The sequence below is a fragment of the Apus apus genome, chromosome 3 (assembly GCF_020740795.1).
Source record: "Apus apus isolate bApuApu2 chromosome 3, bApuApu2.pri.cur, whole genome shotgun sequence".
In the NCBI taxonomy this organism is placed as follows: Eukaryota; Metazoa; Chordata; class Aves; order Apodiformes; family Apodidae; genus Apus; species Apus apus.
In genome coordinates this window covers 50,402,096-50,415,593 of record NC_067284.1, presented here as the reverse complement: position 1 = coordinate 50,415,593, position 13,498 = coordinate 50,402,096, and the positions used below count along the sequence as shown (strand labels likewise).

General features: G+C 37.6%; 1 protein-coding gene across 4 annotated transcripts in view; it reads left to right on the top strand.

Moving 5' to 3' along the window:
• The window catches only part of TASP1 (taspase 1), a 91,021-nt gene extending 78,264 nt beyond the window's left edge, over window positions 1–12,757 (top strand). For all 4 annotated transcript variants that reach the window (XM_051613554.1, XM_051613555.1, XM_051613552.1 and 1 more), the window contains 2 exons: window positions 667–740; window positions 11,262–12,757. In XM_051613554.1, the coding sequence (XP_051469514.1) occupies window positions 667–740; window positions 11,262–11,354 (167 nt within the window). In that variant the 3' untranslated portion in view covers window positions 11,355–12,757. The remainder of the gene's footprint in view (window positions 1–666; window positions 741–11,261) is intronic.
• Window positions 12,758–13,498: the final 741 nt, after the last annotated feature.

The window sequence follows — 13,498 nt, the reverse complement described above, 5'->3', positions numbered from 1 at the left end:
TCTGCAGGATTATTTTGCTTTCACCAAATGGCTTTCCTGCCTGCTTTATATCTTCAGTTCTCATCTTGCAGACTTTACTACTTCTGCATATTTTCCTGTATCCTATTTGTGCAGCTAAACCACAAATCTCCATTTACCCATTGGTAGTTACTTATTATGTATATATTTATGCTCTGTTCTGTGAAATGAAAAAAACAAGTCAAATACTTGTTACTGGTTGTTCTGTTGATAGTGTTACAATTCTATGGAATCCTTGTGTGCCATCTGCGTTTATGCTATTGTAGTATGCTTCTATCTGGGTTCAGGACAAGCAAGTGCAAATTACATATGCTTCTACTTTATGGGTAGAACCTAACTGCTTTAAAAGTAGGTGCTTTTACCTGTAGTTGCAGTTGATATATTTCTCATCTAGGAGGCTCTATATCTATTGAAGTAATACTTTTATTCTGGGTATTATTTCTGCAGTGCGTGACTGCAAAGAGTGCAGGAAAATCTTTTTTTTTGAGATTGAATTATTCTTGTAGGTAGATTCTCTAAGTTTGGTTTTTATCCTTTTACAAACTATATTTTAAACTGTACCTGTTTATCAAGATTCTAGTCCTGTTAAATTATGTATTAAGTTTTAATCTAACACATTTTTTGTGACTTCTTGCATTTCCTTTATAGTGGAATTTCTATGGAGCCATACAACAGAGAGCATGTGTGTAGGATATATGTCTGCACAGGATGGCAAAGCTAAGGTAAGCCATGAGAAATAGGCTGTAATACAGTAGAATGAATTGCAGAAATTAAGGAGAATATGAAATAACAATAATGAAATATATGAGAAATATGTCTTTAAGAGAATGGAAAATGTAAAAGGTGCATAAATAGTTAAATGTGTTTATTGATTGGGCATTTCTAATTCCTTTTTTTAAGTTGCAGCCATTAACAAACCTATTCTGACATATGTATAATGTGAGGAAAAGGTGCCACAAACACATGTCCATTCCTTCTGTAATTGTATCGGTATAACTTTACCCAGTGTGTTTCAGTTACAATGGCTATTTAGGGTGGTAAGGTATTTTTCTGAGGGCAAATCTTCTTTCAGATAAAGCAATTGCACCATCAAGGAAGAAGGGAGAGGATATAAAACAAACTTGAAGCTAGTTTTGAGAATAGCGCCTGTCATAAAAAATTGGATATTAACATCTGTTTTCACTTTTTTAGGGCCTGATAAGTTGCGTTTTTTTGAGTGAGAGAAATAATATCCTAAAGTTTATTTTAGCAATGGAAGCTGGAAAAGTCCTTAACATCAAGATGAAGGAGTAGGAATTAGCCAAGAGGATGAGCTGCCTATTCTTAGGAATGTAGCATTCGAGGGAGAGAAAGCAGGCATTGTGATGTAGGAACTACAGTGTTTAGGAGAGGTGTTAAAACAATGAGAGTGAACTGAAGAGAAGCTGCAAGCAGAGACAATAATAATTTATGTAGAGATTTATACATGTATAGCCATAAAAATTCAAGATTGAGAGTGAACAATCAGAACTAGTTAAAGGAAATGACAGAAGTAGTGGAAAGAGCTAATGTCAGAAAGCCCCCTGACATGGTTAAAAGTAACGGGGGAGGCAGGGGTGTTTTCTGGAATACTTGCACATTGTGGAGGAGAAGCCAAGAAGTTTGTACCAGCAGATAAGAGCAAGAAAGTCACCCAGTATTTTGATGGAAGGAGTAATATTCAAGCCTGGAAAAGGAAAGTATTTGAGTGCTGGGGTACATTGATTCTGTCTGGAAATGGCTTCTTGTGTATCTGCTGAAGAGGAAGGTTTAGTCATCGGCAATGGCAAAGGAGCAGACTACAAAACCAAAACCTTTCTCTCATTTTTCTTCTTTTTCCTGTGTTTCATTTGAGAGAGGATGCAAAGGAGGAGTGGGCAAGATAATAAATGAATGTAGAATGAAGGAAATTGACATCAGATATTTTAATCAGCCAGAATGGTGTTATGTGCTGGTTAAAGCACTGGGAATGGATAAGTTCATCCTCAAGGAGTAAAATGTATAGAAAAATAGACAAGAATGCCCCAGAAGGAGGAGGAAGATAAAAAGCAGCTGGTGAACAAAATGCTGGTAGAGGTGTTAGTGAAGTACACACTTTCATGACTTATACTCTGTAGCTCTTTCCAGCTCTGTATAAGCTCTGTAGTTATCCATGGAACAGAGTGTGGTTCTACTTGTTTTCTTAATATTTATTTGAGATGTATTAGAAAAGAATCTAAAACTATAAGCTCAGCCCAAACTGAATGAAACTATAGCAAGCTCAGCTGCACATGTTATAGTATTCGCTAGTTGGTTTTTTAAAATCGTCATCCTGTGTTCTAAGTGAAAGAGGGAGTTACTAGAATGTGCAATGCTAAATTATTCCACTGTGCACACCTGCCTCTGGCTTACACTGCAAAGCTAAAAATATTATTGCTTCTTCCTGGTAGTGTCTGTCTAATTAATAAATACATGCTAAATATGAAATCTTTTGGGTAATGAGCTCTGGCATGACAGTGCCATGGCCAGAGATGTTTTCCTATTCACAGTTGCAACATTTAACATCTGGTGTGTGTTGTTTTCATACTGCTGGCATATTCTCCAGCTGGTAATCTTGGTTGTGCTGACAGACACAGCTGCTCTTCCTGGTTCACTTTTAAATTATGTTTTTGACCTTCATTGAAGAGTTAATCCCCCTCCCTTTCTTCCTCCTTTGAGTTTGCGGCCACAAATGCTTTCCAGAGAAAAACCACAAATGCTTTTGCTGCTGAGTTCTGTTGATCAAAAAAAGTCTTGTGTCATAAAAGCTGGAATTTTATTCTGCTACAACTTGAACTAAGTTATAGATGGAAAACTGGGTTTGAAATAGAACACAATGTATTGTGAGTGAAAAAAAAAAAAAAAATCCCTTCTCTTTAATACAGTAACTGGTTTTGTAGAATTAATTTTGAATGCTTGCCATGAAGGAATAATCATATAAGAATTCATAAAAGTGTAAAATACCATTTGTTTATGAGTACCATAGCAAAACGATCAGGCAGCAGCTTGTAAGGAAACATCCAGCTTTCCTGTTTTTCTAGCATGGTAAAGAGCTCCAGTTTTTCTTTCTTTCATCAGTGTAGGACTCAAGTTTTATTCTTAAACTGAGAGGTTGTCATGGTGGCTGATTTTGGGCTGCTTCAGTTCAATGAACAGAAAAACATTTTTATAGCAAGACTTTTAGAAAGTGAGAAGGGTTTTTAGTGTCTACTGTTATGAATTAGACTTAGATTAGAATCATAATTATATAAAGGAGTACCTACCAAAAGGAAAAAAAGAAATCCTGCTTTATAATCGTATTGTGATTCTTTGTGCGTTGGCGGTTAGTGCATTTCATAACAGGACCTCGCTCCTGAACCCCACACAAAGATTGTGGTGATGTAGGAGGCCTTTCCTACAAAGCACTTAGACATTTGCAAGACAGATACCAGCTCACCCACAGACACTGGTAGGCTTGGGAGGTGGGATCGTTCTGAACCAATTAATCAGCATCTCTTTTAAATGACAGTGGAACAGGAAAGTGGGATGGAGACCCAAAGTGGTTTTTACATCCTGACTTGCCAGAGCTTCTGGCTGTGAACTCTGTGAGCTCTCCAGGTACTGATTTGAAAGCATCCTTGCAGCAGGGGTTTCTTTCCTCCTGATTTGGGAAAGACTGGGTTCTGCAGCCAACCAGTAACCTCCAAACCCTGGACTGCCAGCCTAAATGTATAAAATGGCTGAGCCTGCAAGAACGGTAACAATTTTGCACTGTGACTAATTGTTAGATTTAAAGCATATTTTACAGAAGGGTACCTAGTCTTTTTTTTGAAAACCAGTTGCCTGGAAAAGTCACTATTTCCTTTTGAATGTTGATTTTAAATATTTAGTTGAACGTTACTGTGGAGGCTTGCCAGAGGAATGAAGTTCACATTGGATTGCTGACAGAGTTATCTCTGGTTTCCTGTTTTAGTACTTGTCTTTAGTGCTTTCTTATCACTGACAGTGTTTCAGCTCCTCCACTACTGACAGCAATGTCTTCTTCATTGCCTGCATAGTGGATATCTCATTGACATCCCTCTGATTCTTAGGGCCTTGAACCCTTGCATCACTGCCACAAACAGCTGATCAAGGCATATCCTTGCTGGTTCTAAAAATCTAGTTGTAATATTGAATGTAATTAAATTCAGTTGCCAGTTTAAGTCTCTCTTTGGCAGATATTAAGTTCTTAGACCATTAATCACTAAGCTTTATGTTATGGCAGGTTTTAATATCGCAAAGCTACATATGCCATTCTTTCAATTTTTAATTAACTAAATTCAAACTGCTTTGCAAGTTATGGGGTAACAGTAGCAGAGTGTTGCATATTGCTGTGCTTGAAAACAGCCATCAGCAACTGCTGTCTACATCAAATGTTGTGGTTGCAGTATGCAAACAGAAACTTTATCTTTGGCAGTACATTTCATTTTCCAGGATGAAGTAGTGGACAGAGAGACCACTTCCAGTTCACTTTTCATGTTGAGATGTTAAGTGTCGTAATCAGATTTGTCTTTATTAACACTGGAAAATTTAGCAAAATTACTTCCATGTTTGAAGTGATACATATGACAAACACTGATGGTAGAGATTGTTGCTGATTGTCTGATGATTGGCTTCTGTATCTCACTTTGTGAGTACAAAGTCCCTGAAAGCCCTTTGTCAGGAGAAGGGCAGTTATCCAGTGCTCATTGGGTGAAGAAATATATCTGGGAAGAATCCTAATTTTAAATTCAAAATTAGTGGAAAAATTTACTATTTAGTTAACAGAAATACTAAGTTAAATAATTCGGTCATTCATTTCAGACTACAGAGAAAGTCTTTTAACTTATTGAAACAGGAAAAAATATATGTCACTGTTATCCTTTTTTTATTTCTTTAATCTGAACTCTTGTCTGAACACTGGGGAATCAGTCAGAACTTTTCACTTGAAAAGAACTCTGTGCATACAGTAAAGCATCCAGTTCTTTCATAAAAAATAAGGTGTTTATATTTGTTGGAAATAACCTTCAGTGCTAAGATAACAGTCAAAATATTTGGCTTGTAGACCTTCACAGAAATCATGGGCTCTGAGATGGGAAGATAAGTCCAGTGTTTTGGGTTGGGTTCTTGAATAAAGCCAGTAGCTCTGGAACTCTCCTCATATTTGGCCAACATATCTTAGAATAGAGCAGATGTGCTGGTTTGGTTCTGTCAGGGTTTTGGTAGTGGGGGAGGGGCCCCAGGGGTGGCTTCTGCAAGAATCTACTAAAAGCTCCCGCAGCTCAGGTGGCCAAGGCTGAGCCATTAGAAAGACAAAAGATGGGCCTCTGTGATTAACATATGCAAGAACTGATATAATACCTGAAAGCAGAGAGAGCAAAGAAGAGCTGAGCTGGAGAGGTGAGAGGAGTGCCAGAGTGGAGATCCCAAGGTTGGTGAGGAAGAAGGGGAAGGAGGCTCCTGAGCAGAAGATCCCCTGCAGCCCGTGCCCTTTGTCTCAACCCATGAGCTTCTAGTAGTTGACCTTTGTTCTCCCCATCTTACAGTGGGGGGGGTTGGAGGGGGGCAGGCTGGGGGGTGAGTGAGCGGCCAAGTGGCTGGTTCTTCGTTGTCGAGTTAGGCCCAAACAATGACAGTAGAGAAGATGGGTTTATGTATTCAGGTATGCAAATATAAATGCAGTAACCTGACTTAGCACCTGCAATTCACAGTAGTAAAAAATCTCATTTTAAGATACTTGGCATTATTTTAGAATACATCTACAGAAGCGCTGAGCTGAATAGATGATTGGTTAGTATATGGCTTTAGACTGTCTAAATACATCTTTGAATGGCATAGAGAGAAAAAATGCTTTGGTTTTCAACTTCCTTAAAATTTGATACTATGTTTTCTAATGCATTATATAAATGTTTTTAGATATAGAAATAGTGTACAGCAATATCCTTAACCCACAGAACAAATTTGAGCTTAGAAAGCCTCTCCCCTCTCCCCATTTCAGAAAGCAAGTTGCACTTGGAATATTCTGATAACAGCAGTTGCCAGTATTTTGTGGGGCACCTTCTCCTGTCATGTGGCAGGTGCACATTCAAAATGTGGGAGACAGTGCAGCAGAGGATGGCTATTGCTGCCAACATGGGCCTAGGAAATAAACTGAGAATAGGTGGACAGATGGTTCTCATGGTGGAAGCATGTATCTAGCTAGAAAGCAAGCTTTTAGGCCTCTGAGTGATTCTGAACTTCTGAAGAATACATGGGTTTTTCTTTAAGGAAAAAGGTGGTAGAAAGCAATTCCATTAAGTGTATGATGTCCTTGGTTTTTCATTACACTTCATCTGAATAGAGTAATGAACGGAAAAAGTTTTTTTATAAATTATTCTGTCCAAAGCACATCCTGAGCACGTAATAAGAAAGTTGAGCGCATGAGGTACTCCCTAGATTTGCTTAAGAACTGGATGTGCTGCCATCTGGTAGTTGCACTCTGTCTTTTTGGCACTGTTTGATTGACTTCAGTTTTCTCCTGCAGCACTCTTTGTCTTTTGGCTTAAATTTTATATTCATTTTACACTGTATGCTTTTAATGCAAAAAAAAAAAAAAATTTGTTTTGACAAACTAATATCTTTATGTGAATAAAAGGAGGAGATTAGCTCTTTGCAGACTAAAAAAAAATTATCTTTTTGGTATTAGTTGTCCTCAAGGTTGTGTCAGAATCTTTGCCTATGAGACATGAAGTAAATCTTGGCGCAACTTGTAGTTTGTTGGTTTTTTAAAAAAAAAGGTAGACTAAAATACATAACTGCAAAAGTAGATTAAATTTTCCTGACAAAAGAAAAGAAACCACATATCGTACATGTAGCAGTTAACACTTACTCCAGGGCAGAAAGACCAGTTAGTTTTGGACTTGAAGAGTAGTGGGAAACATTACAGTGAGCATCAAAAGTGACTGAAAGATAGGAGTGTTCCACAGACAGTGTCTGCAGTGCTGGGGAAGGGGTGTCAGTTGCTCCATGCCTTTGGTTTGGTTAGGAGGCAAAGAGGGAAATGTGTTTGGATGGGAAGTAGACAGAGCTAGAATCAGTGTCTAAAGGCTGGTTAGCTTGTTTGTGCTTTATGGAGGGATGGGTGGGGGAAGCAAAATCAAGTACTTAAGCTGTGACTTGGGTCTGGAAGGCTCGTTAGCCGGATCCTAACTCCAGGTTAGAGGGAGCCTGGGAGCAGGGCGGTGGAGGCAGTGGCGCCTCGTCCTCGCTTCCCCCGGCGTTAGGGGCTCCCCGTGGGGCAGGGCAAAGACTGGTTGGCGATCATTGGAGCTTGAACACTGGAAGACTGGGGGAGTAGCTGAACCTTCCATGGCTTTCTCTCCGGAGGTGCCCAGTGATGGCATAGGTGAGGCGAGGAACAGGTTGAGCAGGGAGGTTGTGGTTGCCTCCTCCCTGGCAGTGTTGAAGGGTAGGTTGGACGTGGCTTAGAGCAACCTGGTCTAGTGGGAGGTGTTCCTCCCCATGCAGGGGGGTTGGAACTAGATGATTTATAAGGTCCCTTCCAATCCAAACCATTATATGATCTAGCATTTACCTTTTTTCCCTTTGAGCTGTGGACATGAGGTTCCTCTTTTAAGCAGTAGACAAAGATCTGTGTTGGCTAACTGGTTTCCTGCCTGTTGGGACCTCTGCTCCAGTAGGCCCTCACCAATGTCACTTTTCTCTAAGAGAGCAAATCAAATCAGAATAACCTCAGAGATGGTAAAATTTCTGTTTGTGGAGCTGAAGATAGATAGCCCCATCGTTCTTAGTCTGCCTTTCCTTAGCCTACAGTTTCCTCAAAGAGGTTGTTCTGTGAAGCTCAGTGGAGGATTAATTCAGGAAAACTATTTTCTTTTCCTGTTTTTGTGCTCCCAGGCACAATTTTCCCCATATGTGGGTTCATTCAACTTGTAAAGCTGACGGACTAATCAAATTCAATTAAAAGCTTTCCAGTGTTGTTCTTTTTGTTTGCTGTTTTTTAAAGACTTTAAAAATCTAAACCTAATCCGTTGTACAATCTGGACTTAATGTAAAATATGATGTTGGGGTATAAAAATGTAACAAACAGTACAAATAAGTTCTGTGGTTTCATTTTAAAATATTAAATATTCTTTGATCTTTTTATTTACTGGAGTTTGTTCTTATGGCTAAGAGCAAGTGAGATAAAATTGTGAGAATTCGCTTGGGAGTTGATCTGAAGTTGTCCTGACATAGCAATGTTATCCTTTCATATTACTTATTAAGGAATACATTTTAAACACTAGAATCTTAATCTGTTTCATTTTTGTTCTACATAAGGCAGCTGTTAGTGAAAGTCAAGAGTAGTGTAAAACAGCATCTGTATTTGCTCTGTCATACAAAGTATGCAATAAACAGGATGCAAGTGAAGGTTTTAAGAAAGGTTTTGTTATATGTGACTTTGCTGTTTCTGTGAGCAGAAATGTACAAATGCTAGTGCATAGTAGTTTGGGGTCTTTTGAATGGGAACCCTGTTTTCCCTTTTGTAGGAAATGAGGTTTTGTATGCAACACCTGCCTAGGACTGTTATTTAAACATAGCTACTTGATAACATATTGGTAGATACTATCTGTTTATCTCCTTTTACATTTTCCTTGCACAAAAACTTACTAGGGTATTTTGCTTAACTAACTTTAAAATAGCAAGATCTATAAATTTTATGTGGATTTTGATGAAGCCTCACCTTTTGCTCCTTGCAATTACGTAAAGGTCTATTAGGTATTAAACTTTGGATTGTGGGAAAAGTCAAGCCTATGAAAAAGGTGAATTTGTCACTTAGGTCAGAAAACTAATTTATGCAAATCAGGACTTGTGTAGCTATACTGAAAAAAGTTGATTATAAGATTAATGATAGTCATGAATAGTGCTAATATTTCTTCTGTTTCAGTAACAAGCTTCCCCTCTTATGCTTCTTGTCAGCCTCCTTGAACCTCTGGGCTTTTTGTTGTATTGCTTCAATGATCTGGTGGTAATTTCGGTTGATCACTGAAGCACTCTCACTTATGATGCCTGCCTTACAGTGGACTGCTGGTGTGCTTTGATTGCAGTATCTCACTAAGCAATTAGTAGCATTCTTCCACGGAGGAGATTTGCTCCTGTACCCATTGAATAATGCTGCTTTTACACTGTCATCCTATCCCACTTTTCATTTAGAAATTTTCAGAGACCTGGAAAAATGTCTTGGGTCTATCAGTCATAAAAAATAATAATAATTAAAAAATCCTTCTTCCACACAACCCCCTCCTTTTTTTATTTTTTTTTTCTTCCCCCCCCCCCCCAAACTCATGAAATAACATATACAAAAATGGTCAGTTACCTTTTGAGGGAAAACTGTAACAGATCTGAAAGGAATCTTTTCTTCTTGAAGTGGTAAATCAGGGTCGTAACCAAAATTGTTCTCAAAGCAGGAAGATGTTAATGTATCAAGCAGGAGGGACAGAGATCAAAGTTCTAGCAGTAAAATGAAAACTTGTAAACGTTTTTAATTATATCTCATGCTGTAATTTAACTGAAAGCAAGACCACCTAAGAGCAGGCACCAGGGTATCCTTATCAAGAAAGAAATTAAAAGAAGCTGCTTCTGAGATATAAAATGTTTTTTCAATGCAATTAATTGCGGTTAAATCACTTTAAATCGAGTCACTTTCTGCTCAGTTAGTGTGAGTTATTCTTACTTAACTTTTACATCTATACTTCCTGTCACAACGCCTTGCCTTATGGCAAATTGTAAATTTTGCAGCACTTACATCTTTAAAATGGGATTATATACATACAAAAACTAAAACAAGTAGTTGGGTGCACTTGCGGGAAGCTGGAATTTCTAAAATGCCAGTGACTTCCATCTTGTGAGCTTTATATTGTAGTAGGAATAATTTCTACATCCTAATTTAATACTTGTTTCGGTGATAACCTTTTCTGAGCATTGATGAATCACTTGATGAAATGTGCAGCTCATGAGGGGAATGGAGGCCAGCACTCCTGCTTTGGTGGGAGAGGTGGCTGGAGTGTAGCTGGAGCTGGCAAGTCCCTGACATTGCCCCTTTCTGCCTCAAGCCTGTGGAATTGCTGTTAGCAGCCATATTGCATTGCAGAGTTCTAAGGCTTTTTTTAATGTTTTACCAGAGCCCACTCAGCAGCTCTGAAAGTAGGAAACAGTGAAGTTTATAGAAACTTGCTTCTGACTCATTCTTGTTGTTCTGTTTAATCACTGCATTAGCCACTTCACCCTATGTGAAAGCAATCGATGTATCTGTAAATGGCTCTTGCTGTAGCTCAAACCCAACAGTGTGGATGCAAACATAAGTGGTTTTCACAGTATAAAAACATGTGCATGGGGGGGGAGAAAAAAGCCATTGCATTTAACACTAAGTCCAAGTATCTTTTAATAAGTTAATGCTTTTGTCCATCAGAAGTAAAATTCACCTCAAAATATAAAGTATCTTTAACAGATTTTTAGTGTCGCTGAGTTACAATAAAGTTAGAAGCTGAAGTTGTGTGTACACAGACACATGGCCACTTTCTGGCTTTTACTTTATGGATGAAATATTACAAAGCCATCTCAAAGGCTCCCTTTTAATATTTCTTCATGGAAAAAATGCCTGACAGAAACACAGTTGCTCTTTAGGTCCATTTATTTGACAGTAGGCAATATTTTAGAGGAAATATTTGGGTTTTTTAGGCAAATGGGTAGGTATTTTATGCAAATAAATGTCATCTTTGCATTCTGATCATTGCAGTTGCCTTGTGCTCTGAAGTGTTAATTTGTCTCTGTCAAATAGTTTATTGTGGCTAAGATTTCTGCAAGGCATTTTTCTGTATGCAGTACTATTTTTTTTTTTAATTTCCTTATAAATAGACTTAAAAACCGTGGAGTGCCCAGTTATTTTTCTTTTGTCTTCACACTAGATATTCCTTTCTTCTATTTTCAGTAAACAGGGTCATTCAGTTTACCTTTTCTACACATCTGTCATGGTCCTCCCCTTCATGTGTTAATAATTAACACAAACAAAAAAAGAATCCCAGTTGTTTGCAGCTTTTCAAGTTGCTTTGTAGTTTGCCGTCAGACTTCAGTGATGGAACAGCTTAATTGTTCAATACTTACAAGCTGACTTTGTGTCCTGCATAATTTTTCCTCTCTTCTCACTTGATAACACTCCCTTGACTTTTCCACAGACTCACATTTCAAGACTCCCTCCTGGAGCTGTGGCAGGACAGTCCGTGGCAATAGAAGGAGGAGTTTGCCGGCTGGAGAGTCCAGAAAGCTGAACAGCTGATTCTTCACTTCATTGCAAAGAATGTGAATGAATTTTGTACAATTAGTATTTTGGTGTTTAACAGCTGTTGGAAATTCTACTCTTGTTTTATACTCCGTGTTGCAACCATGTGCACCATAACTTGAGACAAGTGCTGCCGTAGTTTATGTTCTCACTCTATGAACGGGGGTGTGTGCATGTTCATTTTTTCCTAATAAAATAGGAACTCTTCCCAGTTGTGCAAAGACTATGTATGATTAATGATTGCATTTTCATTGTTTTAAGTTTGAAAAATAACTGAAAGTTTTTTAAAAAAAAGTAATTTAATTTAAAAATATGGTCACAGCTGTCTTTCAAGTTTTAAATTTAAAAGGAACAGGCCTTTGAAGTGGCTATATAATTATGCAAAAGTTATTATGGTTTCTAAGTTTCTCAGTGGTTTAAGGAAATCCAGAGGTGGTTTGAACATGGATTGTTTTGTTCCTCTCCAATAAGGAGGAATTTTTTTTGTCAAAGAATGGTTTCAGTGAAACAAACTAGATCAAAATCAAGACTAGAATTGTTTTTAAATAGTCTTATAGGTCATATCTCTGTTTCCAAACTAAGATGTTAATAGCTTCAAGCTGTATGTATTACAAAAAAGTATATGAAGATAACGTATTGTAACGCAGTCTTTATGTATAATGAGATATTACAATGTAAATAAGAAAACAAAGTTTATGGAAAGATTTGATATTATTCTTCGCTTCTGTTCAAATCTATTTTTGAGAGGTACAGAAACTGAGCATATAAATGGATGCGAAGTGCAATGTGTATTAAATGGCTGTTGGGAGGTATGATACTAGCTTTCTTATTGATAAAGCAACTTCCTGAAGTCCAGCCACAGCATGGGTATTTATATAAACTGTGTGTAATATGTATGTACTGTGCATAAATTTACTGTAATTCTTTTTATACCTTCAACAAAACTGCATTATAGACCAATATAATTCTTGTCTGCCTTGTGAAGCATTGGCAGCTGAACTGTCTTTTGTCACCAGTTCTAATACGTTAGCGAGCCTACCTGAGTCCCAAAAGTAAGTTCTGACATACAATCTTCCATTCAGTACTTTTTTCTTCACGGCACTGGCAGCAATAGAAGACTTTTGTAATTGATTCATTGTCCTGATAAGTATGCCAAAGAGAAACTAAAACAGTTAATCTTTTTCCCTGGTGGATATTTGATAATTCTGTTTTCAGAAATAGTGGATTAATAGATATTCTGACTGTATTTGCTTAATCGGGCATTGTATTTGCCTGTTTTGTAATGTTGTGCCTGCCTATAACAAACATACTTGACTGATAACATGGTTACATTGATTGTAGTACCAATCTTTCATGGATAAAAATCTTAATAAATTTTTTTTTATAGTCTGAGTTCATTTTCACTCACATGTTGCAGCGTGCATTGAGATACTATAATCTTTCTGTGGTTTTTATTGATTGTGACATCCATGTAGTCCTATAGTTGAAGACATTTCTATACAGTTCTGTAAATAATAAGATTCAGAGCTTTTCTGGGTTGCAGAAACAACAAATGGAATGCATCTTTTTGAAACAGTTTATGCTGAGATATCGGACTGGATCCACAGACAATGTACTGAGGAAATGAAGCTTTACTTTACCATACTGTTCTACACTAGCTGAGGCCTTGGCAGTCTAGACTACAAGACTTCAGAAACATTCCAGTAAAGAAGCTGTGTTGTCAAAGCCTTTCAAAATGGCTCTGACATGCAGCATTGAATGATTGTATGGGTGCTTCACTAGGTAGTGAGTGAAGAATTGAAGGTCATGTGTATGGGTTTGTATGTAGCCGCATTTGAAAATGGCATTCTTTTTGGAAAAGTTTAAGTAACAGTGTTAGCCTGCTTTCATTCAGAAAGTGCTTTTCAGTGTTGACTTCATAGAAGCTTGGACATAAATTCACTCTTTCATGGAATAAGTATGGCAGAATGGCTTGTAAAAAGTGTCAATTACTAAATTATTTTTTCCCCTTACTTGCTTCATATCTTGTTATGGAGATTTGGATTCCAGCATATAATTTTTTTCCCAAACACTATCTCAAAATTTTATCTGTATGTTAATATGTATTTAAAAAATTATAGCTTGAACAGCAGG